The sequence below is a fragment of the Vigna radiata genome, chromosome 9 (assembly GCF_000741045.1).
Source record: "Vigna radiata var. radiata cultivar VC1973A chromosome 9, Vradiata_ver6, whole genome shotgun sequence".
NCBI lineage: Eukaryota > Viridiplantae > Streptophyta > Magnoliopsida > Fabales > Fabaceae > Vigna > Vigna radiata.
The window spans coordinates 8,447,208-8,473,817 of NC_028359.1; the positions used below are offsets into that span (position 1 = coordinate 8,447,208).

General features: G+C 33.6%; 2 protein-coding genes and 1 pseudogene across 5 annotated transcripts; 2 read left to right on the top strand and 1 right to left on the bottom strand.

The window, feature by feature from the left end:
- Window positions 1-2,106, top strand: LOC106773630 (patatin-2-Kuras 1). The gene is made up of 7 exons (XM_014660352.2): window positions 1-228; window positions 325-509; window positions 643-796; window positions 880-1,026; window positions 1,151-1,399; window positions 1,600-1,769; window positions 1,910-2,106. The coding sequence occupies exons 1-7, from the start codon at window positions 49-51 to the stop codon at window positions 2,001-2,003; spliced, it is 1,179 nt and encodes a 392-aa protein (XP_014515838.1). The 5' UTR covers window positions 1-48; the 3' UTR covers window positions 2,004-2,106.
- Window positions 2,107-2,999: 893 nt separating this feature from the next.
- LOC106773258 lies at window positions 3,000-6,372 on the bottom strand (annotated as a pseudogene).
- A 7,672-nt stretch (window positions 6,373-14,044) lies between these two features.
- On the top strand, window positions 14,045-25,692 carry LOC106774150 (helicase-like transcription factor CHR28). Of its 4 annotated transcripts, none has more exons than XM_022786500.1 (12): window positions 14,045-14,146; window positions 14,217-14,322; window positions 16,172-16,346; window positions 16,424-17,070; window positions 17,659-17,730; window positions 17,807-17,884; window positions 17,976-18,873; window positions 19,767-19,897; window positions 20,886-21,107; window positions 23,379-23,969; window positions 24,208-24,417; window positions 24,543-25,692. In XM_022786500.1, the coding sequence occupies exons 3-12, from the start codon at window positions 16,247-16,249 to the stop codon at window positions 24,648-24,650; spliced, it is 3,057 nt and encodes a 1,018-aa protein (XP_022642221.1). In that variant the 5' UTR covers window positions 14,045-14,146; window positions 14,217-14,322; window positions 16,172-16,246; the 3' UTR covers window positions 24,651-25,692. The 4 variants fall into 4 exon arrangements, with proteins under 4 accessions (XP_022642221.1, XP_022642223.1, XP_022642224.1 ...); XM_022786502.1 differs by having other exon boundaries at window positions 24,571-25,692; XM_022786503.1 differs by having other exon boundaries at window positions 25,114-25,692.
- The last annotated feature ends 918 nt before the right edge of the window (window positions 25,693-26,610 follow it).

Below are 26,610 nucleotides of genomic sequence, written 5' to 3' on the forward strand. Positions count from 1 at the left end.
CTGCACAAAACACACAACTCTTTATCTATACTAATTGGNANNCCATTAATGGCTCATTTGGTTTTCTTTGTTTTGATCTTTGCTGGGCAACTGATTGGTGGATTCAGTGCCCAAAGGCAGCATCCGTCCAACAATGGAAAACTGATAACTATTCTGAGCATTGATGGTGGTGGCATCAAGGCCATTATTCCAGCAACAATTCTTGATTACTTAGACAAGGCTCTTAAGGTTCATTATCATTGTTAATACTACGTGTGAATTTTTGACATGGCATGAATGAATGATGTTTATAACGAGGTTAATTTGAATTTTGTTGAGTTGCAGGCTAAGGATCCAAAAGCAGATTTAGCAGATTACTTTGATGTGATAGGAGGAACCAGCACTGGTTCAATCACAGCAGCCATGTTAGCCACCCCAAGCTTTGATCGTCCTACTCGTCCTGCTTATACTGCTGCACAGATACTAGACTTCTATAAACTAAATGGCCCTCGTATATTCAACCAATCTAGGTATAGTAATATAAATATTAGAGTTGCTCGTGATGATTATTAACTCTGTCTATTTTGTCTTAATTTGTAATTAATGTATCAATAATTAGATGGAACTGTCGTAATAAAGTGTAACAACAATCTTAACATGCAGACCAGGAAACGGTTCCCTGTTCGATGGAGAGGGCTTACATGAAGCAGCCAGTGATGCGTTGAAGGAAACACGAATTGGTGAAGCATTGACCAATCTCGTAATCCCAGCTTTCGATATCAAGAAACAAAAACCATATGTATTCTCAAGCTACAAGGTTATTAATTAGCAGCATATGCATATATTTCTTCAAACATTAAAATCTAAACACGAATTAATATAATGTTTTTTCTTATGCAGCTTAAGAAGGTTCCCTACTTAAATGCCTTTTTGTCTGATATATGCACATCCAGTTCAACTGCAGCCACTCAGTTCCCACCTTACTTTTTTGAGAATCACGGTGTTGAGTTCAATTTGGTTGATGGTGGTGAAGCAGCTGTGAATCCGGTAAGTTAATTTAGTAGATATAGTTACGATTTATCCTCCATGCATGCATATACATATATACATATATACATATACCATATCATATATGTATGCAGTTTAAGAATGTTATGTTTAATTTGAGCAGACACAAATAGCAGTGAGTGAAGTGCTACAGCAGAATGAGGATCCTGAAATTCTAGTGTTGTCTTTGGGGACTGGAGCAACAAAAATTGAAGAGATTTATGATGCTCGTCTGGCTGGGACATGGTTTACAGAAACATGGGCTGTTATTGATCCGAATTTTCAAGGTCGTGCTTATACAGCAATCACTGAATACTATCTTTCTTCAATATTCTCAGGCTTTCAACCTCGCAATACCTACTTTCGAGTTCAGGTATGGTATATTTGTTAGAAGTCTCACGTCGACCAAAGATAACACAAATTCAAATGGATGCATACCTCACCTTACGAGTTAGACTTAAAGTCCACTTCTAACAACATTTAATCTTAGCTCATGTTTTACTCGAATGTTTTTTTTACATAATCATAAAGTTTTGGATAATATATGTTGATGAATGATGGAATGAATGGCAGGAATACGACTTGAATCCTGATTTCTCAAACCCAGTTAATGTTACACAAGAAAACTTGGAAGGCCTGGAGAAGACTGGAAAACAACTGTTAAAGAAAAAAGTTGTGACGTTTAATTTGGATACTTTTGATTTAGAAGAAGACAAGGAAACATATGCTGAAGCTCTTGACAGGTGAATAAAAAAATGAACAAATATATAACCTTTTAATTTATTTAATTATTAATTATAATGGCTAAGACCTACAGTGATCGAGGCTTTAGTTATGCTGTATTTTTGGATATTATATATAATATCGAATTCTATTTGTGAAGGATTGCTGATATTTTGCATGGAGAAAGAGAACGTCGTCGGAGAAGCAAATATATGGAAAAAGGAGAAGAAGCGTATTTAATGTCAATTATATGACCTTGTTGTAATATCTATATAATAATAAACTAGAACCATGAATAGTGAGTGTACCAAGCATTTTCCTATTATAAATAAAAAGGTTCCATGTTACTTTTAAGAAGTTCTTTATATTTTTTTAGCTGTTGAAAACACATAAGAAGTTCTTTCTACTTTTAAGATTTTGTAATATTGATATTATATATATATATATATATATATATATATATATATATATATATATCGGAAATTATAGATAGAAACTCATGTGCCCATAAGGGCAAGTTGAATTTAAAACTTGGTTTTAATTATTAGACCGTAGCCTGGTCTAATCTTTACAGGTTGTCTCAACTTATACAAAAGATCGTGATTTTATATTATATGTGTAAAAAAAAATTAAGAAAAAAAAAGAAAGATTTACATATTCAAAATGTAACTAAATTAAAAGTATTACCCTAAGAATTTCCGATTATAGGTTGTTCAAATAAGTAATCATTGGCTGTATTCATTCTCATTAATATATAGGCTTAATACCTATTTTGATCCCTTTTTTGGAGGGTTTGTTCAAAGTAGTTCTCCCTTTTTTAAAAAGTTCACTAAAGTCCTACTTTTTGCAAAAATTGTTCACGTTAGTCCTTTTTGATAACGCCGTTAATTTTGCTAACGGCAGACCTGTCCAGCTGTCTAATATCTGATGACGTGTAACGTTGGCACTGTTATGTGTTTAAAAAAAATAAAAAATGGTGACATGTAATGTAATAAAATTAGGTTTTAATTAAAAATTGAAATTGGGGTTAATTAGGTAAACCCAAAGTCTTGGTCAGATGCGAAAATTTCCCAAATTTCCCTTTGCGATTGGGAATTTTTGTGCTTGCTGTTAGGGTTCATCAACCTTTAATCCACCTTCATCAGCGGGATTTGCATTTTCTTGGCTTGCGATTAGGATTAGGGTTCATCAACCTTCAATCCACCTTCATTAGCGTGCTTGAGATTTTTTGTTTCCAATGTTCTGACTACTTAATCCATGTTTGGCCTGAACTTGGAATCTATTGACAGGCACCGCAAGGCAAGGTTGGCCACTTTATAGGCATCATCCGTTGAATATTGTCCTTCAAGCCGTTGAATATTTTACGTTTGTTTGCTAGGTATGGTTTAGCCCATTCCACTAAATTGTGTTGTCCAGATGGTGTATTCTTGTCAACTGCCCTCTTTCCAGATAACATTTCTAGCAGGACAACTCCAAAACTATAGACATCACTCTTGGGAGTAAGATGACCTACAGTAACAATTTAGCCATTAACCAAAGAGCTGAATCTGGAATAACTTAACAAATTCAGAAATGGAAAAGGTCATGAAATGGTTTGTTTGGTGTCATAAAACCAGCAGTACCTGTGGCTAGATATTCAGGAGCTGCATATCCGTAGGTTCCCTTGCTCGCTGATGGACGAAGAGGATGGATTCAGAGGATGAACCCTAAGTTGCCCAGATTTCCCCAATCCAAATCGCAAATTTTATCCCAAATTTTCCTAGATTTTTTTACTTAATTACCCACCCAAAATTATTCCTAATTCAATTTCTAATTAAACCCTAATTCATTTTTTAATTCAACCCTAATTATATTAATTTACACCTCATGATTATATATATTTTTTTAAAACAAGTTACAATGTCACATCATCACATATTACACACCTGACAGCTCTGTCGTTAGTCAAGTTAACGTCGTAACAAAAAAGGACCTACTAGTCAAGTTAACGTCGTAACAAAAAAGGACCTACTTGAACAGTTTTTGCGAAAACTAGGATTAAAGTGAACTTTTGAAAAAAGGAATGATTACTTTGAACAAACCCTCCCAAAAGAGAGACCAAAAGAGGTATTAAACCTAATATATACTATATTTAAATTTGTTTATAAACTATGTTAAGAGTTTCATGTTTAGTAAATAAACATGTGTGTAGCATTTTGTCCCATATAAAATTATCTATATAAAATAAAATTATCTGCATAAAAATTGAATACTTTGATCATTCTAGGATTTGATACATTTAATAGGACATATATTCCAATCGTTATAAGAAAAATAGACATTTGGGATTTTATATTTCATCCATATATACCTAAGCAATTAATTGTGTCAAAGTAAATATTTTATAAGAATCTATTTTTTCTTGTTTAAATGTAATCTTATTCTTATGGTTCCATATGTTCCAAATTCGTAATATCCATAATATTCCTTTCCATATTTTATTTCTTTGATTGTTTAAAATCAATAAAGAAAATTGTTGAAAATGCATATTTAATTGATTATGTAGCACTGGACTTGTATTTATCCATTTATTAAAAAAGTTTGCAATTTTACACAAATATTACTTTCCACACAAAAATATGATGATGATTGAGATACATATATAAAAAATTTCCCTGACAATTGGATTTTTCAATTTCAAGTATACAAATGCGATTGCAAACTTGTGTTTTTCAACTTTCCATACCTAAAAGTCCTCTAAAATAATTAAAGATAATTCTCAGTCAAACCAATATGTTCTTTATTTTATTATTCATACCCAGTTATTGTTACTCTATTCACCAAACTGTTGAACGATAGGAGGTTGAACGGTAGATGGTAACAAGAATAGTGTTTACTTTGATTATTGTGATAGTGTTTTTCATTTTTTTATTTGCAAAAAAAAAATATATTGAATAGAAACATTTGCTATGCTCCAACCGTATACAGAAAAAATTAAATACAAAAGTTACATAGAGGTTAAAATCTGTCTATAAAAAAATTATAAAGAACATTTTCGAACTTTTCAGCATAGTAAATCTTCTATTCTTCTTCTTTAATTGACAAAATAAACAAAATTTAATAGAGAATTCAACTTCAGAAACTGACTCTTTAAAAAAATAATATTAATTAGAAAAAAACACATTATTTAAATATTTGGAGCAGTATATTATTTAGATAAAGTTTTGATCTATGTATAATATTTAGGTAAAAAATAACGAATTTAAAAAGAGGTGTTGGAGTTGTTATTTACAGTATATTCAGAACAAATTATAGAAAACTATAAAATAATACATAGTTTACGAAAATCAAATTTTGAGTATGAGAGTTACTTATATGAGTAGATAAGGTATTACTATTCTAGGGCGTCTGATAGATGGGGAAAACTTTAATTAAATTTACACACTTGATGTGATTTTAAAAATGTTTACTTTTTTTTTCAAAACAACACTCTAATTAAGAGATAAAAATAGTTTTTAATTTTTTGGGTTCCATAAAGATTGACGTTATTCCTAGTGTGCTCATTCAAGATGAGGAATTAAAGTTACATATAATTCTTTAAGAAACTATTTCAAAATTATTTTGGAAAATGATTTGATTCTTTTTTGGAAGTTAACCCAACAAGAACTGGCACACCTTCTACATATATCTATTCAAGATGAAAAATCTAGGATCATGTAGTTCTCAATCAAAAGATTGTTTGTTGAAAATGTTGATGTTTTTAATATTTGAAGATTTTGTATTCTTTCGGTAATTTTGGCATGGTTGAGAAAAATAAAGATATTAAGTATTATGACGACGTGAGTAGTCACACGAGTACTCATACCTTTTAAAATACTATTTAATTATTTAGAAAATTAAAAATATTAAGTATTAGGACAAGTTCGTTACAAGACAAACTCGTTCAGTAGAAAAAAAATGGAGATCTCATGTCACCTTAACCATATTTTAAAATAAAAATAAAAATTATATTATAAATTTATGTTTAATGTTCCTTTTGTATAAAATCTTCTAATTTTGTAGTATTTAAAAAAATAAAAGAAATATATCTTCGTTCGCATTATTAGCTTATTTTATATTTTTAATTTTTACAATATGTATTAATAAAAATTTAATATTCTTGTGGCTCGAGGAACCGTCCACTAGTCTATCGATGCTTAAAAGATGGTAAGCATCCTTTAGACAAGCCTTGTTTAAATTAATGAAGTTTGTACACATCTTCCATTGGTCGTTCACTTTCTTGACCATCACTACATTTGCCAATCATGTGGTGTAGGTGACCTTTCGAATAAAGTCCGCTTCTTGAAGGTTCTTCACCTCAACCACTATGGTCCTTCTCTTATTCTCCACAAGCCTCCTCTTCTTCTGTTTCACCTAATGCACTTCCTTGAACAAGGCTAACTTGTAGGACATCACACTAGAGTGAATGCTCGACATGTCTGCCTAGTCCAACTGAACAGGTCACTATTGGCTTTCAACGTTGATCCAAAGCCCTTTCGTGCTCTTCGCTCACTTGTCCTCCTTCTTCCCTAAACCCAATAGTTTGATGTCATTTTGCAGCTCCATCTGATCCTTTGTGTTTGTTCTTGGATCTAGGTCGGCCATCGCCTTACCTTTTGGGGTGGTATGTAGGATTACACCTTCAACCCCGTCACAAAGCACTCCCAAACGGTCTTTTAGTTAGTATGGACCGTGCATATGGTTCCCCAATCAAAAGGGAATTTCATCATTAGATGAGGTATGGAGACGATAACACCAAATGCATTCACAAAGCTTCCACTAGTAGGTATGTCACCTGTATCTCCTTTCCATCACACCCGACACCCAACCTTGTTCTCAAATCAACATAGTCGCGCATATCACCCACTCGCCAGCTAAGCCAACAATCCACTTGTTGTAAGGGGTGATCAAATCTTTAGACAGGTCCATTTTTTGGAAATTTTTCTAGTAAAGGATGTTGACTGAACTTTCTTGGTCTATTAAGACCTTGTTAACCCTATATTGTGAGATTTCAGTTGTGATGACCATTGGGTAGTCTTGATCAGTATCGGGTGCCTAAAAATCTTTCTCAGTGAAGGTGATTAGCGACAAAGACTCAGACTTTTTATCGACCAGGTGAATGGTCTTTAAACTTCTAAGGTGTCTCTTTCAGGCCAACAACGAGGACTCGTCTCCTATGAATCTTTCGGAGATAGTGTTTATGTGACTGTGAAAGGGATGGTAATGACGCATGCTTCTTCTCCTGCATCCTGTCTCCCTTCGGCTCTTGGTATGATTGGTGCGTCGCTCGATGCTCCTCTAAGTTGGTCGACCTTCACCTACATGTGGAGGTGATCACACGAATCAACTCCTATATCTTGTGTCGGAGGGTAGTGCACCCCTCCGTTGTACTCCAAATTTTGGTGATATCAACAGTGCTTTTTTAACATCGACATTTTTATGGGGTTGGATTCTTTTTTATGGGCAGGAGAAGGTATATGGTCAACGCCTCCTCCAAGATCCTTATCCTTGGCGCATTCAGTTGGGTGTTTTGGTGGAACCGCAACCCCCGAGGAAGATTCTTTGGTCGAGACCTGTTCCCTTTTTTACTCCTTGTGACAGGCTTCTTCCCTTCTTTCTTGCCGCTTGATGCTTCCTATTACTGCTTTTTGTGGTACTCCTACATGTCCTCAACCTGCATAAAATCAATGACTCTCTCCTCACCTCCTTCATAGTCTTTGTTGGCTTCAAGCAAAGACTGCCACCAAAGAGTCTAAGCCTCAAAGTTGTGAAGATCTGCTATAGGGCAAACTATTGAAGGTTTTGTTGATGTTGACTATGTTGAATGTCCTAATTCTAGAAAATCTCTCTCAGGATATGTGTTTACTCTATTTGGAACAATTGTGAGTTGGAAGGCAAATCTCCAATCTGTTGTAGCGTTGTCCACCACAAGAAGCAGAATATAATGCTTTGGTTAAAGGGGTAAAAGATGGTTTATGGCTAAAAAGAATGATTGTAAGAGCCTGAAAAATAATAAGGCTATTGGGCCTTATGTTGAGGCAGTCAGCCCATAAGCTAAGGACCCATGACCTTAGGAAGGGGTTTTCTAAAAAATCAGATTGTCTCCATTTGCCAATTTTCCCTTCTCTTTCTAAAAACAGAAACCCTTCTCCTAAATAATAACTCTACCTTCTCTCTAAAATATCTCAACGCTGAACCGTTTGAATTTTGAATTGAAGGTGCCTAAATGATCGCGGTGGCAAGGGCTTCACTTTGAACTGAACAATTTCTTGTTCCGACCGGTAAGTCGTTTTCTCCCTTTTTCTTCAACTGTCTCGAACCTAGGGCATGTAACTTTGCTAGTTTCATTTTCCTCATGTGTTTTTCCTTCCATTCTCCACCTATGCGAGCTCTAAGAGCTGTGTTTTATCACCAATTTGGTGATTTGTATATTCTGTAATTTCAACGCTGAGTGGGTTCCTGTTAGGGCGTTTTCAATTAGTTGCTCTTTGAGAAAACCAGGTAAGGGGAGCTAATTATTTTGGTTGAATATTATTTTATAAAATATATGTAAGTTGATTTCTTGAGCTGGTGCGTTGATTTGAACTGTTATTTATCTTATTATGAATGAGCTGAAGAGTGTGAATGATGGTATTGTTATTTATTTTTCCTGTGGCTTGTCTTGATGATTATGATCATTCTGGAATGAGCTTTTGACTGTGGTTGTGATGTTTGGGAAAGGCTTGGGGTGAGACTTTAATTAGCATCGTTTGGGTAGTACTTGGATGCATGGGTACTGTTTTAGATTACTGTGAGAAGGGGGTAGAATATAAAAATTGGGCGTTTGAGGTTTAGAGCACAACAGACTAGTTTAGGTAACTTAAATAAATTAATTAAAACTTGTTGAGAGCCTTTCTTTGTTGGTAGGATAGAGGGGACTTAAAAACTTGAGTTAGCACATCCCTGATCATAGAGCAGCCCTGGCCTGGTCCAGTCAGTTGTGACTAGTCATATGTGCTAAAGCCAAAGGTGAGTCTGATGCGTTCAGACATCTGAACCCTCTCCGATGATCAATTGGGTAGTAAGTGTGGAGTTGGAATTTTATAGTTTAATGTATAAGCGTGTATGTGTTTGAAAGAGAGAACAAACTAGAAATGAGGGTGATGTGATAATTTTTAAATATTACTAATAGTAATTGCATGTGACGGTAGTATAATGTGCTGATACGTATTTTATTTGTGATCAATATTAAGTACCTTTGTAAAAGTATAAAAACTTGTTTTATTGACTTAGGAAGTACATTTTGGCTGCAGAGAATAATTCTAGTGACCAAGGGTTGTTGGTGATTCTTAGAATTTAGGTATTGAACCAGTTTTGTGAAGGTTGTTTTGATAGATGTGAACCAAAAATTTGGAAAACCAAGATTTAGTTTTATTAGGTTCTACCTTAAAATAAATATATATGTATATACGTAAGTTACATATAAATTATATTAACATTATATAGTTTTACATATCATTATTAGGTTAGTATAATATAATATTATAATATTATAATCTGAATGTTGGTTTAATATAAATTAAAAATGTTTGTGTAAATAATTTAATTTAAAATTTACAATAGAAGTATGGTTTAAAATAATTATTATAATATAGCTGAAGGAAACAAGGTTTTATATCTATACAGGATTTAGGCATTGAAAATAAATTATAAAAGATTATGGTATTGATTATGGCAAAAAGCATATGATTACAAAGTGATGAAAGTATGATCCAAGTGGTAAACCAAGTTCCATCTGTGTAGAATCTCTTGGTGCTTTAGAATGAAAGTTGGAGCTGACTACCCCCACACATCACCACGAGACTTTCCAGTGTGCTTTGTCCTCACTCGCACACTTTCCGGGAAAACTTCCCGGAAGGTCTCCCATCCCAGAATTTCTTCAGGCTAAGCACGCTTAACCATGGAGGCCAAATCAATTCCTTTAAGCTATCCTTCCGTCTGGCGTCCTCGAACCACACCGTACTGGCTAGGCTCTGATACCATTTGTAACGCCCCAGCAACTTACAGGGACTGTTGACTGCCCCCACACATCACCACGAGACTTTCCAGTGTGCTTTGTCCTCACTCGCACACTTTCNGGGAAAACTTCCCGGAAGGTCNCCCATCCCAGAATTTCTNCAGGCTAAGCACGCTTAACCATGAAGTTCTTATGGGTTAGGCTTCCGAAAAGTAAATGCATTTTAGTGATATGGGTAGCCAAATCAATTCCTTTAAGCTATCCTTCAACTGTATAGTCCCATACCTATACAGTCTCCAGATCCCTCTCATTCCGGTGTATGTTCGATTCGTCCATGTGCCCCTTCCACTCGAAGCCTGCCAGGAGCCGCTCCTTGTCTGTGCCCCCTGCACCATGCCTTTTGCACCGGCGATCACTCCCCGCCCTCGTCAGTGCCCGGGTGTCACAGTCTTCCTGACGCTCCAATGGTCTTTCTTCTCACGTAGAAAGAACTGAACCATGTGATGAGGAGTAGCAGGAAGTCTTAGTCTTGGAGGCTTCCATCATGCTCTAGGGCGCAAAACAGACTAACCTCGTGAGTGTGGCAGGGCGGGGGAGCCCAAGGCGGGGGAGCCTAAGTATCACAAGCCACCACGGGTGCATGACCTACCATAGCTCGACTATCATTCTAAAGTCCGGACGAGTCAAGTCTAGAAGATAACATGCTAGAATCTGTGTTGTATATATTGCCTTGCTTGTATATACTTTACTTGGGTTGAATCCAGTATGTTCATGTTGGTATAATTGCATGCTTTTTATATAATTAGCTCACCCTTGCTTGCTTGTGTCTGTGCCATGTTTGCATTGTTTTCTTTTGCGATGATCATTCACTTGGATGGAAGCAGATGACAAGGAGGTTACTTTGGAAACAACTCTTGATGGGGATGACAGTGCTACAGTCTAGTCCACTAGACCTCATTTCTCTTAGTCATGTTATTTTGAAGAATCTTTTCATGTTTGAAAAGTTTTAATTCCTTGTATTTTCAGGGAGAAACTTTAGTACTCCATTTCCAAATTCTAAGTACTATTCATGGTGACGCCTTTATTATATTATATATCTTTATAATATAATTGGGATGTCACAATGCTTTTTGAACTTGGATTCAAACAAAATAGTATACAAATCTTTTGTGATAGCTAAAGTGTTATTCATCTAGCCAACCATGAAATGTATCATTCAAAGACCAAGTATATTGATGTTAAACTACATTTCATTAGAGATGTGATTGACTAAGTGTTATTGAAGTAGTGAAGATTGATTCTAGTGACAATCCAACATATATGTTAAGTAAAATGTTACCTAGAAATAAGTTTGAAAAATGCTTAATCATGATGGGTTTTAGTCATATTTGATTTCATGGAAGTGGTTGTACAAACTGCATTGAAGTGTCAAAGTGGAAAAATGTTACAGTGGACTCTTCATTACATTATTCTTGTATAATCGTTTAACGATTATGGTTTATTATTTTTCTTTGTACTATGTTTAATGTTAAGTGGATGATGTATTATGTTGTTGTGATTGACCTAAAAATAAATAATATTTTATTTTCCTCTTTTTATTCTCTCTGTGTTTTGTTTATACTAGAACCAAGAGAGATTTATGATTTTATTATTACATATATCTTTTATAGAACACCAACTCTAGTTTTCTTTTTAATTATATTATTTTGTTCATATAATTTGTTTAAACCAATATTATAATTCCTTTTATTCGAAATTTATGATTAGATAATCAAGTATTTTTAGGTTGGGATTTCAAGTATTTTGCTGAGTTAAAACCTTTTAACCAAATGAGAAAAAAAGAAAAATTATCACTTTTTAATTTGAAGTTCCATCATGATTAAAATATAGTAATCAACGTGTAGTAAAAAGAATTTGTCTATAGTTATATATAGAGAATTCATCTTTTGTTGTCTGTTTTTCAATATATTTCTTGAATAATTTTTTAAATTAAAAATATTTATTTTTCTACTTTTAATTTTTAAATTTAATTGTTTTTTAAATTTGATATTTTTTAAATTTAAGTATTTTTTAATTAAAAAATTACCTAAAAAATAAATAAACTTTTATAACAAAATTATAAAAATTATTTATATTTAATTTTATAATAATAATAATAATGATAATAATTAAATAATAATTTTATTATTGTACAAAAACATATAGTGACAATAATAAAATTAAGTTTCCTATAGTAAAAATATGTTCATATTTTGTATAAACTTATGGTGTTAAAAATGCTAACGATTTAGTTGACTACTTGGCCAATGTTGTGACCTATGCATTTTTGCAATTAGTGAAAATAATCCGTCCAAATTGACGTGATAAGGTTAAAAGTTAAAGTTAAATTTAAGCTAAACAAGGTTAGGGTTTTGAGTTTCTTATGCTTCTCACAACGAAGAAAGAAGCTGTTTTGAAGTGTAGAAAACAAACATTTGTGGAGTGATGATGCGATTTGAGTTTTTGCATATAAGGGGTTTTCTAATTTGGGCTTTTAGGATTTTTTGATTTGGGATTTTAGGGTGACACTGTTGTGGCTTGGTCGTTGTTCACGAGAAAAAGGATTATCACGATTAGGGTTTTGCATTCTCGATTTGGGGTTTTGTGATGGTTTCTTGCAGGTTGAATCGCGACCATGGAGGTTTGAATGAATGTTTCTCTCATTCTTGCAGATCCTATTCGTGATGGTAGTTCTGGAATGAGGTTACTAGTGGTTGTGATTTGGGTATGATTTTCTATTTCAAATTTGTGGTTGCATGAGAGAGAGGAATGAGGAAGCTTTTGTGGTGGTTAACATGGTGGTGGCTCAAGGAAAACTATGGTTGCTACATTAGTGGTGGTGAGAAGAAGAAGATGAGAATTTATTAAGAATAAAATAAAATAAAGAAAAATATGAAAAGTGAAATAAAAACTTTTAACATTGTCACATCAAGTCACACAATCAATAACTAAATAACTCATTCACTTTTGACCAGAATAACTATACACTATTAGGTTGAACCGTTCTTATAAAATACAATACAACTGTAAATATCGAAAAAAAAAGATAGAACCAATTCACCAAACTAAAAAATCAAAATAGATATTAAACTTGGTTGTAAAAGTTTGGATTCCTTTCTTTTTTTTCTTGAATCAATCTTCTTACATAAGTGACAAAAATACTTTTTTTTAACCCTTGTTTATTTGCAAATTAAATGTAATAACTATATGACATTTTAATGTGCTAATTGAATTATGCACTATTTATAATTATGATGCGATTTTAATTAAAATTATATATTAAAAATGGTATGTTAATTATTTTTGTGATCATATGAATTAATGACGAAATTTTACCTTTAACAAAAGTTCTTTTGTTTCAATAATTGTTTAAATAACTCATGTTACAATATTAAGTTTGTGAGAAATAAAAAATTATAAATATAAAACATACAAACTAATGTTTAAATTAACTAACTGCTAATTATGTTATTCTCTTAAATACCAGTTTCAAGAATTCAGTCATATGCTAATAATTAACACTATCTATTTTATGTCCATTTGTGTTCAGTCTATTATAAATAGATAACATGGGAAAGTAATATCAAACAAAATTGTTCAAAAATTTGGTTTTTCAACTTTTTTTTTTAATATAGTTCTTTTTAATGTTCATTTGTCATATTTTTAAAACTACATTTATATTGATATTTTAAAATATTTTTAATTTTTAATATAATACAAAAAAATAAAATCAATGTAACTTATACACAACATAAAATCAACACAAATTCATAAAAAAGAAAATTTGAAATTATAATGCACTTGTTAAAGCATGGAAAGTTACCATAAATTATCTATGGCATATTATATATTTTCTTATATTACTTTACCCTTTATTATGATATGGAAGTATTCATTTTATATTTGGTATATAAACCATTAAAACTAAATATTCAAATTCCTAATTTTCAGGTGTACGAGGATATCAATTTTGATAATTGATTTGGTATACACATTTTAGGGATCGATTTCTATTTTTTTTATCATATAATTTTATCTTTATTGTTTTAATAAATACTTATAACTGCTTTTATTATTTTATAAATATGTGGAATCTTTATTGTGTTAATAGATTAATTTATTTGTATGATAAAAAATAAATGTTTAAACAAAAAGTTATGTAATAAATTTGTTTCATTAATTATAAATTAATATATATTAATTAGAGATAAAGTAAATCACAACAGCTTAACTTACAAAAGAGATTATAGTAGTAAAGGTCAAAGTTGAAGTATACAGATACTTTGAAAGAGGGAAAGAATTGGAACCTGAAAGTAGTAGAAACTGCAATTTCTCAGATTTTGCGTAAGTGAACTCAAACTATCTTCGAGCTATGTCGTTTTGATCCTCTCTTACTATCGATTGCTGGTTTTAGGTGCAAAACTAGGGAGAACCCTAGTCTCTGTGAATGCTCTACTGCTGCGTTCTGCAATTTCTTCTCCAAAGATCGTTTCTTTTTCAAGTATTTCTCAACCCAAAAGGCAACCCTCAATTACTCTCTCGCAAATTTATATTCTTACCTTTTCTTTTTCCCAATGGTTGAAGTTTTGGTGGTTTTGCACGCTTTGAATTTTGGTTCGCTCTTTCCTGTGCAATGTGGTTGATCTGTTTCGGATGTTTATTTTCGTTGGTCTTCTTTTACAATTGTGGCTGTCGTTTGGAGCATGGATTTCTTAAACAGTGAAAATACATGAACTTGGTGGATTTAATGTGAGAGAGCAGTTCTGTTTGATTGTTTATATAAAATTGCAGTGTGTATGGTGTTGACAATTTTCTTTTAGTTTCCATTTATTGTGAATTTCATTGGTGATGTACTTTTGTTAAATTGATTAATGATAGGGTGGAACACTAATAGATAGAAGGAAGAGAAAGGATTTGATTTTGGTATTACTTAATTTTTTATGTTGTTTACGTGGAGGGAAAAATTTAGGTATTTCAGTGATTGTTTGAATTTGAACCCTACTTGTGAATTTAATTGGTCGTTTGTTGGAAAGATCTTTTAAGGGGATGCAAGGATGGATAAAATGAAAGTAACATACGATTTGGACCAAAGAGTTGCGTAGGTCTATGAATTTGCAACAGTTATTTTAATCATCTTTAGTATTCTCTTAACTTAAAGGATCTAACCATGTGCTTATCCTCATTGATACTTCTTAGTTCATCATACTTCATTTGCAATGGAGCTGTTTATACTTTATTGGGTGCATTTTTTTACTCATATTCAATGAAAAAAAGAAGAAAGTTGCTCTGGATATTTTGTACTTCAATCTAAGTAATAATATTGTTAACTATTTTGCGATATCTATTATCTTCAGCCAATAAAATTATCATCATATTTATCCGTAAGAGAGTTTTGTTAGTGGAACTCATTTGCTTCAACACTTATTTCACAGGTTGCCCTTATAATATATTGATATTTATGTCGTGTTATACTTTTTTTTTTTCTTACCCGCTCCCCTTTACTGGTTGGATTTACATGTAAAAGGAATAATGAGATTGTTACCACATTTTTATAATATCTTAATTGCATTTGTTTGTCGGAAAAAAGTAGAAATTATATAGAACTCAAGGTGTACCCTTGTGTGGTTTGCTACAGGATAAATGCTTATGGTCAGTTGAGTATTTGATTTAATAGCAAAGGTGTATAGAACAGTTGAGTATCTGAGTGAAGATGTTTTCATTTTGGGAAGGCTTATCTATAGTGGTCAATTGATGGAGTGGTTTCTAACAGTAGTCATAATGGCTGCATTAGTGGCCACAAAAGTGTCTTTTCGCACTGTGTTGTGGCTCTATCATGATATATTTTGACTCAAGAAATCCATTTATACGCCCTGAACTTTGTTTGGGTATTTTTGGGGGAAGTGTGCTACATAACCTACCTCTTTTCTGACTCTATTCCTTCCCACCTTTCAGGACTACTTTTATACTAAGTTAGTTTTTTCTTCCTTTAGATTTAGAGTTCACGTTTTTTTTATTGTTTCCATCTAATTTGTCGTGTTCTTTTTTCTATTAAATCATTTTCCTTATTTTCTTTTTTACTTCATTAACATGTTCTTATTTCTCCTACATTGATTGTGATTGTTTGCAAACTGTGACTTATTTTGCTTGAATTTCTTTAATTTTGTTTTCATTTTTTTAGTATTTATATTTGCTTGGAGTAGTACAAATTTTTAGTTTGCAGTATATTCAAATTAGTGGTCAGTGTGCTTCCTGTTATAGTGATTTTAGAGAGTTATTTATATATGCATGGGTATCTGGTAACTGGTACCTATGGCTTTACCGTGTGTTGTCATGTGGAGTTGGATATTCATGATACTTTTATGACTACAGGTTGGCACAACTTTTTATGGTTCTGTTTGTAGATTCTAGGGTGGCTGAGGGAAGATATATTGTTATTTCAATTTCATGGATGATATATATATTATTAGTTCGTCAGATGATGATGAGTTGGAGGAGATAGATGTTCAAAACAGAACTCTTCCAACAACTACTGAAAGAAGTTCAGGTGCGTGCTCTTTAGTAAAGCTCCTTTGTGATATATATAATTTGTAGTAATCATCATACCTGCAATAATATATGCAGATTATGGTAGGCGGGATAATTCTTCAACAGGGGCTAATAGTTCAAACCTAAGTTCTTCTAGTTTGTATAATCATTCACAAATCAAACCTCTTACACTACCTGTGTCCAGTACCAATGCACTAAACCACAGAATTGCACGAAGAGATGAACCTTCATATCATGCTCAGAATGGAAACACAAGTCTGCAACAACCAGTTAATTCCCGAATTTCAAAGTCTCACGGTGCAGATTATGAGAAAATGTCATCTCAGCAAGCTTTTAAGAGGACCCTTCCTTCAACTCTTCAGCCTTCTGTAACAAGGGCTCTTCCTTCTCCTTTATTTGCGTCAGACATCCGATTAAGCAACCTAAAAGATAGCACAGACAATAGTCATCTTCATGATACATATAAGAATCGCCGCCAGGGAATAGGACCTAGCATATCCGGTGATAGGGCCTACATTCGTGATAGTGTTTTCAGGGGCTATGACGAAGGTCATTTACTGTATCAAAATGGTGGGAGCAGGATTCTTCCACCATCTTTGGTGCTTGGAAAGGCCATAACTCCACACTTTGCAATTTCTAGTGAATCTGCATATCGTTCTGGAATAGGTGATGAAAGGTCTGCCGAAAATGACGAGAGACTTATTTATGAGGCAGCATTACAGGTATTACATGATGTTTATCATTGTGTTTGTATATTTAACTCCTTAAATTCTTATAGTTGTATGAAGAAGATAATCCCTCTGTTAAGTTTGAGTGGAAATCAACTAGTTGACGTATTTTATCTTAAGTTTAATGAAAAATATTTACTTGAGTTTGAATCTGTGTTTAGGACTTATATGTGATGGGTTGTCAAAGTTGACTCGTGGGATCCACTATTTCTCACCTATTTCTACCCATCTCTCTTTCCCTCTCCTATTCCCTTTTTATTTTTCTTCAACAAACACCTCTAATGCTCACTTTATTTCTCATCTATTTCCAATCCCCGCTTTTTTTAATCTTACCTTTTTCTCTCACCTCTACCAAATATACTCTAAATGAAGTAACACCCCACTAAAATAGTTAGTGTGGAAACGGACAATTAGTTCTAAAGTAAAACAGTTAAGCCAAATGTTGAGTTTCACTTGGTTTAATGTTTAATCTTATGCTTTATTGATGTTTGTCCTACATCAATGTGATCTGTGGAAGCTGCTTCAAATTTTCTTTTCCAGTGCTCACATCATTATGGTCAATTATGGATTTGGTTATCACAGGATATCAGTCAACCTAAAACAGAGCATGACTTACCTGCTGGTGTATTGTCTGTCTCTCTTCTGAGACATCAGGTATCTGGATTGCCTATTCAAATTCTTTTATTATTTCTGTTATGGACCATTTATTTCTGAGTACTTTATATTTCAGAAAATTGCATTGGCTTGGATGCTTCAGAGGGAAACCAAGAGTTTGCATTGCTTGGGGGGGATTTTGGCTGATGATCAGGTCAATGTTTAGTGATAATTTTTTTAAGCTACAGAACTTTATCTTTAATTCTGATTATTGTTAACTGACTATGAAAACCTTGTTCAAGCAGGGTCTTGGAAAGACAGTATCAATGATTTCCCTCATTCTGGCATTGAGGTCATTACAGTCAAAATCAAAAACAGATGATGTGTTCAATCATAAAACTGAAGCTTTGAATTTGGATGATGATGATGACAATGGTGGTATAGATGTGGAAAAGCATAAAAATAGTGTGGAAGCTGATGAGTTGTTTCCTAGTAGAGAACCTAGCAGTTCAACACAGGCACCTGGTAGAAAAAGGCCAGCTGCTGGTACCCTAGTTGTCTGCCCTGCCAGTGTTATGCGACAGTGGGCCAGGGAACTTGATGAAAAAGTTGGAGATGAAAAGCTTTCTGTTTTAGTTTATCATGGGGGCAGTAGGACTAAGAATCATGTTGAACTTGCAAAATTTGATGTGGTTCTAACAACATACTCTATTGTGACTAATGAAGTTCCTAAGCAACCATTAGTTGAGGATGATGATATCGAGGACAAAAGTGGGGAAAGATTTGGGTTATCTTCTGAGTTTAATGTTAAAAAAAGGAAAAAACCATTTAACGGAAATAAGAAGGGTAAAAAAGGTAGAAAAGGAATTGATAGTTCTACGGAATGTGGTTCTGGTCCTCTTGCAAAAGTAGGTTGGTTTAGGGTTATTCTAGATGAGGCTCAAACGATAAAAAATCACAGAACTCAGGTGGCTAGAGCTTGCTGCAGCCTTAGAGCCAAAAGAAGGTGGTGCTTATCTGGAACGCCTATTCAAAATACTATTGATGATTTGTATAGCTACTTTAGATTCCTGAAGTATGATCCTTATGCTGTATATAAATCATTCTACAACACCATAAAGGTTCCTATATCCCGAAATTCTGGTCAAGGTTACAAGAAACTTCAAGCAGTTTTAAGGGCCATAATGCTACGTCGAACAAAAGGTGAATTTATTATATTTTGATTTCTCATGCACCAATTGACAATAGATTATACATGTTTACATTTTTGCTAGTGGTATGGGTTTTCAGTCTCATTGCTAAGTTCTCATTGATCTCTACTTAAGTCTAGTCATTATTTCAATAATCTTAAGTCTAAGCCGGTAGCATGTCAGTTTTGGTTTCTCACGTTCATCTGATAAGGGGACTACATTCCTGCATCAAGCATGTTAGGTTTGGAAAATGTTCATAAACACCACTATGGGAGATGGGCAAACTGGGTATAATACCATTTCATTAGATGTCAAGAAAGATAGCCACTTTGGTGTTGTGTTGCAAGCCCTTCTATAGCGTATTAAAACACTGTTTTTTGTAAAATCTTTTTTTCTCCTAACTTGCTCCACTATAAGGTCTACTTGGGCTTATATTGGGTAGTTTTCGGATGACCTGCCAATGCAGGACCACATAGGGATTTAATCGAAGACCATAACATAAAAGCAGATCTGATAGGATATTTTTCCTTCATTGCTGCTGGATTAGTGAATTTAATTTATTTACAATGAAAGTATAGTCTGTGCATAATATTGCATTGTCAGTCTGTTTACATTTTTTGGAAGATTTTCAGATGTTTTTATATGATGGAATTATTCTTTTTATTTACCAAACTCATCCCAATTTCTATTACCATTCCCACTGTGTAGGATGTAATAACTTACTCTTTTTTCTTTATGTTTGATTATAAATGTAATATTATTTGTTTTAGGGTGTGGACTGAACATTTTAGCCATCTAGGTTTTGATTTGTGTATTTAAGGCGAATTTCCCTTTGATTTATAGTCAAATATAGTATGAGTATTGGTCTTTTCTGTTCTATAACATCAATTTATTGCATTTGTCTAGGAACTTTGCTTGATGGGAAGCCAATAATCAATTTGCCTCCTAAAACAATTGAGCTCAGTAAAGTGGATTTCTCCGTTGAGGAGCGAGCCTTCTATACTAAGTTGGAATCAGACTCACGCACTCGATTTAGTGTTAGTTCTTCAAATTGGTTTATATTAATACCATGACTTTTTGTAATTATACTTTTTTGTTTCTTTTAAGTGCAACATCTATAAATGCTTATATACTCCAACTTGAGGGGTAGTGTTATAATTATAAAATCAAGAATATCTAGATTAGATATGTATCATTAGGAATATTTTAATTTATTCCGTATCATATATTTGTTATTAGAGGATATAAACTCTTCTTTTATTTATTGTATTTCTTTTCTCAATATAAATATTGCACTTTGTGCTGTCTTAGAAACACGGTTTCATCTCAATGTTTCTCTCTTCTGTGGAGTTTAACAAAATTGATGTCAGATTATTTCTTATAGATATTCTAAAATAACATTAAGATAGTACATTTGGTATTTTGTGTGTATGTATATGTATATATGTGTGTATATTCTCGAAATTCTAACAAGCTAATAGAATGAATCAAGTCCATCACACATCCTATTTAAGAAACCAGAACATAACACAAATACCTTGGATATCACACATCACATACTGTTCGATCATATGTTTAGAGCACTCAGGTATAGGATATTTTTAATGGTAAAATTTTAAATTAATATAGCTGTTGAGTCTTTTAATAACTAGTTCTGAAGTGCATATGATTATGCAATCAATATAATTTCATTGGTGATTTTCTTAAATCTTGCATGATTACTAAATTGTTTCTTACTTCCATAAACAGGCAGAAGCTTCAATTTTGTACTCATTAAAAGCATGATAAGTGCATTTCTGTCAGATTCCCACCTTGTTGCATGGGTGCATCAGTTATGGGTTGTCATATACTTAATATATAAGAAGTTCTGGGTTGGTGGAGTTTTTAAATTTCCCATATCATTCTTTGTATCTAATTTATCAAAATGTAGCATACATTTGTGTAAATTATAGAATTTTTCGGTTCATTTGATTTTTATATTTCTGAAGTATTGTGGATCTGACTCTAAAAGCTCGTGCTTTGTAGGCATATGCTGCTGCTGGGACAGTCAATCAAAACTATGCTAATATTCTTTTAATGCTCTTACGTCTCCGACAGGCTTGTGATCATCCACGTCTTGTTAAAGATATTGATTCTGATCCTGTTGGGAAGGATTCTGTTGAAATGGCAAAAACTCTTCCAAGGGAATTGCTGATTAATCTGTTTGATTGTTTGGATGCAACCTTTACTATCTGTCATGTTTGCCATGTGAGTTAAGCTCAGATGCTATATTTTTTGGTATTTGTATCATTTGTCATGAATGTGATGGTACTCTAGGATCCTTTTGGTCATATCTTATATAAGTTATGGTGTTTTGTTCCTATATTGTGCGATTTTTAACATTTGGAAGTGGACTTCATGGTTTGAAAAGTGGACTTTTGACTGAAATTTGTATGGGTATTCTTTTAGGAGTATGGTGCATTTTGCACTCCCCATGGACGTTGTTTGTTTACTAAATTGGGTTAAGTTGAACACCTGTGTTCTATTACTTAAGTAGTGTGAATATAGTTATGAGTTTAGCAAAACTTGTTGGCTTTTCAAAAATAGATATGTTTATTATCCCAAACGAATAAGAAATAGTTTTAGGGGAATGCTTTTCTATTTAAAGAGGTTTTAGTAGTGCAGGAAAACATCCACAACTGTCAATTGCATCTCAATGCATTTCACACCCAATTTTTTTAATCTTAAGTTTACTGTTGTTATCCGTGTCTTAATATTATTTTTTCATGCAACTGATATTTTTGTTGATAAAAGAAAAGTTCATTGAGATGGAGAGATAGTATACAAGGACATTATCCTCTTTTTAATGGTACTATATTTTATTGATTGATTGTTGTATCTATGTGACATTTATCATAATTGCTTAGTTGAATTTTGTTGGTAGTAACAAATTATTAGGATAAAAATACCTTGAATATCTCCATATTGATTGGGATAAGAAGTCTCTAGAATATTCATATTCATTTAAGCTTTTTTTTTTTTTAATTAGTTTAAGTTTGATTGTTACAAATAAAGGTGATGAAAATGTAATTTGTTTGATTGTTGTCAATAAAGTAATTCTCTATTGCCCTACACAGTTCAAGTTGGTATTAGGGCTCCCCATATTGTGAGTTCTGTTTCCGCTATCCACTTAACCCATTGACACAGCTGGTGTCTACCCTGCCTCTGTTGTTGTTGAGGTTAATGGCAGCCTAGAAAGGTGCAAAGCATGTAGGCGATCACAATGTAGACAACTGTTTTGCTCAAGAGTTGCCAAATGTTGTCACATGCCCTACTAGTACCGGAATGTGTAGCCCGAGCCCCTTGTTTTTTGATGGCCTCTCACCCCTGCCGCTACAGACAGGGTCACCACGATATCCTAAGCCTATTCCACGGGGTACTGGCTTCCCTTTTGGCTCTGATCAGAGTAAATGAGTTTTCTTTTTGTGTCAAACAAGTCTTCTTTGTCATGTGATTCTTTTACTGTTTGTGGTAAAATTCGTCGCGTTCCAGTACGTTTAGAGGATTCTCAAGGGACAGTCAAGATTATAGACAATGGTGGAGGATTAATGTCCAATGTCTCTAATTTTGTGATTTCTTTGCTAAAGGGATATGTGATGTCATGATTAATACTTTTTCTTTGAAGAAGGATTTTGTTGCATGCTATGAGATTGCGAGAGTAGGGTGTTTAGTTCTTAACGTGTTTCCCTCTCTGCATTGGAATACTATAGAACTTTGAATGGGTTGTGGATTGAACTAAATCATTAGCACCAAAATTTGAGGATATACGAAATAGATGTCACCACACATGCTGAAGCCGTGAGGTAGAATCTTTAAATTCCTACATGAATATGACCCACCCAATAAGCCTACAAATCTCAGGGGAACGAAAAATTACCTCTGTCTATGAAAAGTATTTCATTGTAAGGGGAGAAGAAACTTGGAGGATTGTCAAGTTTGAAGGAGGAATCTGAAACAAGATCTCTCGTGACATCAGAAAAGGGAGTCCTTAAAACACTGGTGAAAAGTCCTCTGCAAAAAGTACATGACTATTACCGACAATCCAGTACGACATGATATGGGATAACAAATAGCAGACACTTTCATTAATGAGCTACTTCAGGATAGATTCTAGGATCTTGTAAATAAGTTGGAAATGATGGATCTTTATTTACCGACTTGAGAGAGTAATAAAAATAACAGATTATTAGGATAAAAATATCATCAACATCTCCATATTGATTAGGAAAAATTATCTCAAAATATGTTTATTCATTTAAGCATCTTTGTATTTCTTTTTTTAGAGAGTTTAATAATTACAATTGGAGGTGATGAGAATGTGATTTGTGTGATTGATATCACTAACATAATTCTTTATTTCCTAACATACTTCAAGTAGCTTTTAGATTTTGATTACTCATTTAACCTGTTATAATGGGTGGTAAGTAGTGATTTGATGTCAATAATGGCTCTGTCTGATATGCTCTATGATTTCAACAGGATCACCCTGATCGCCCTGTTATTACAATGTGTGGCCATGTCTTCTGTTATGAATGTGTACAGGAATATTTGTCTGGTGATGATAATACTTGCCCTGCTGTTAATTGTAAAGAAACAATCGGTGATGATCTTGTTTTCTCCAAAGTTACTTTGAAGAGTTGTATCTCTGATGAGGGAGGCACTTCTAGTTCTTCAAATTCACATCTTAGCGATTATTCGCAAGTGCAGCGGGATGATTACATTTCATCTAAAATCAAAGCTGTTCTTGAGGTTTTGCAGTCAAATTGTAACGTGAAAATATCTAATTCTGACTTACCGAACTCTGGATGTTGTAGAGATTCGCCGTCCTCTGTTGATCTAGATGTTGATGACAGTGATTCAGAGGCTAGGGTTGCAAAACACACGAGAAAGTATTCAGGGTCCACAACTGAAGGATCGATAAAGGCTATAGTTTTTTCCCAGTGGACTAGCATGTTGGATTTAGTTGAGACATCATTGTGTCAATATGGTATAGTGTACAGGAGACTTGATGGCAGGATGACTCTGGGTGCAAGGGACAAAGCTGTTAGGGATTTCAATACTGAACCTGAGGTTTGGCCCTTCCCAACATTGTTATAGCTGTAACTTTTATATGCGAATCAATAAATGGGATAAAGCAATATGAGAAACTATTGATAGTAGACGAAGTGCTATGAAATTTAATCCTCTTAATGGCTATATCAATGATGTTATTGCAATTTTAATCGGTATATTTTGCTACTACTTGGACTTCGATTATCTACTGTGTTTTAAGTGTTTCAATTGCCGGACTAATTGAAATTTGTTTCAGATAACTGTTATGCTGATGTCACTAAAGGCGGGAAATCTTGGTTTGAATATGGTTGCTGCTTGTCATGTTATTCTTTTGGATCTTTGGTGGAATCCAACTACTGAAGATCAAGCTATTGATCGAGCCCATAGAATTGGACAAACTCGTCCTGTTACTGTGACAAGGATTACTATAAAAGATACCGTTGAAGATCGGATACTGTCTCTTCAGGTACAATATTTTTTATTTTTTTTTAAAAAAAAAGGTTATTTATCGAGTAGGCTTTGTTATATATGGGAGGGGGGATTTGTGTGATTGAGACGAAGATAGAATGTATCTGTGAAATAAATTCCCAGTGTGTTGTTGTGTTGTACCATTTGGCAGGAAGAAAAGAGAAAAATGGTTGCATCTGCTTTTGGGGAAGACCATGCTGGTGGGTCTGGAACTCGCCTTACAGTGGATGATCTGAAATATCTCTTCATGGTCTAGACTCAAGACCTCTCCTTGCTTCTTCTTCTCATATGAGGGATGGATAATTTGAAGTTTTGTTTTGTTTTGGGAGTTGGAATGGTTGTTCTGAAGGAGGGTATGACTTTTTTTGGTGCCTGCTACACCCTATGCAAAATTTGATAGGAGAGGCTTGGTTGATCCAAGTGGTAATTTAATCTGTTTTGAAGCCCACAAGGGCAATTTTGTCCTCCATGCTATTATATAGCTGAAGGCCGTCTGTAAATATTCTTATTAAATTATAATATAATATGGTTTATGAAAATATGACCTTTTGTTGCAGTGTACAGTTTTGTAGCTAGATTTGAATTACTGATTATACTGTGGGTCTAGCTGGTATAGATTGACTGGCATTGACGTGAATGGAAACATGTAAGGCTGAATTTGGTGCTAATAATCTGAGGTCCAAACAAAATGCAGAGAGCAGAGAGCCTATTGATGGTTTGGTGGTGGTGGCTCCCCTTCCCTCATCATTCAATTGCTCTATCACTGGGGAATCTGTATATGTGAAAGATGTCAGAGTAATGTCCACCCTTTGTGTAGGACATGGGCCCACCCTGGAGGCCCAAAAGCCCAGCGTCGCCAACGAACATTCCCTGGTTGCGGTGCCCGATTGCCAAGGTGAGTGTTTCAAGAATGAGTGTTCCCTTTTTGTGTAAGACCCGTCTCCGTAGGAGACTTCGTAGCAGCAGCCGGCGTTGTCCACGTGGCTGCATTGGGTGCAGGGTTCGCATTGGACGGACCCATATAATATCACTGCCTGAGTCTATGACCACATCCGACCCGAATGCCTCCGAGTCCAAGGTGAGTTTTCCGGAGACCCTTCTGGCGTCTCGCTTTCTTTAGGTGTTGAATGGGGTCTGGTGGTGGTGGGAAGTGTTAAAGGTGGGAACTTTGTCTCTGAGAGAAACATGGTGCTGTGTCATTCATTCATGTTGGTGATTTTGTATGCTTATTAAATACTGCAATTGTGTGTAATAGAAATGCTCAATGGCCAAAGTTACCATTTTTCTTTTTTTCTATTTTTGTTAAGGGAATTGATAGCTTAATACATGCTTATTAACTATTGATTTTGTATGCATTTTATGTCTTTGTATGCTTAAAAGTATTGATTTGTAAATAATAAATATAATAATTAAAATATTTATAAATTTAATAATTATTTTTTGTAAATATTAAAAAAACCATACCTTTTTTGCTGTTGTGATATTTTATTATTTTGGATGGAGTTGGATATTTGATGATAATCCTTAAGAAAAATAGGAACTTTGCAAATCTTGCAAGATCTTCGAACACTCTCATTTTCATATTTTCTTATACTTTTCAATTTGCTCCTGATTATTTTCAATTAAAGTATATCAAGATCATCCTTTAGAACATCATTTTCAGAATTATTAATATCGGTATGTGCATGAGAGAAAAAATGTTCGTGAAATATAACATCTCTAGGTATAAAAATTTCACTGCTATTAAAATCAGTGAGTATATAGCCCTTTTATGCCAGTTTTAAACCCAAGAAATATGCATTTTTTTTCTCTAGGAAATTTGGTATGATTTTTTTTTTAATAGTAGAAGGAAAGCAAATAAATTCCTACACCTTTAAATCAAGTAAATTGGATTTTTGCTAATGCAAAGCTCAGAGGACCTAAGAAAACTTAATAGGATAATTTATTAATTAGATGAATTATATGTTAAGATCTAAGTTTTATATTGGATAAAAATAAGAAAATGGATTACTATATATAGATGAAGATTCACAAATCTATTATCTTAAGATTTTTGGTTGAGGGTGGTGTCAATCTTTTATGTGGTAGGACTTAAATCTCATTAGTGATGTGTCTCTCATGAGAACTTTCTCTTTCAATAAACCCAATAGTGGTATAAGAGTTGATAGTTAGTTTTGATGACTAGCTCAGC

What these genes read in the sequence shown, in the direction of transcription:
- LOC106773630 (XM_014660352.2), top strand. Translation starts at nt 49, where the DNA reads ATGGCTCATTTGGTTTTCTTTGTTTTGATCTTTGCTGGGCAACTGATT. An exon ending in ACTTAGACAAGGCTCTTAAG is followed by an intron (nt 229 to 324) that starts GTTCATTATCAT and finishes GTTGAGTTGCAG; the next exon opens with GCTAAGGATCCAAAAGCAGA. An exon ending in TATGCTGAAGCTCTTGACAG is followed by an intron (nt 1,770 to 1,909) that starts GTGAATAAAAAA and finishes CTATTTGTGAAG; the next exon opens with GATTGCTGATATTTTGCATG.
- LOC106774150 (XM_022786500.1), top strand. Translation starts at nt 16,247, where the DNA reads ATGGATGATATATATATTATTAGTTCGTCAGATGATGATGAGTTGGAG. An exon ending in AACTACTGAAAGAAGTTCAG is followed by an intron (nt 16,347 to 16,423) that starts GTGCGTGCTCTT and finishes TAATATATGCAG; the next exon opens with ATTATGGTAGGCGGGATAAT. An exon ending in ATCGGATACTGTCTCTTCAG is followed by an intron (nt 24,418 to 24,542) that starts GTACAATATTTT and finishes ATAAATTCCCAG; the next exon opens with TGTGTTGTTGTGTTGTACCA.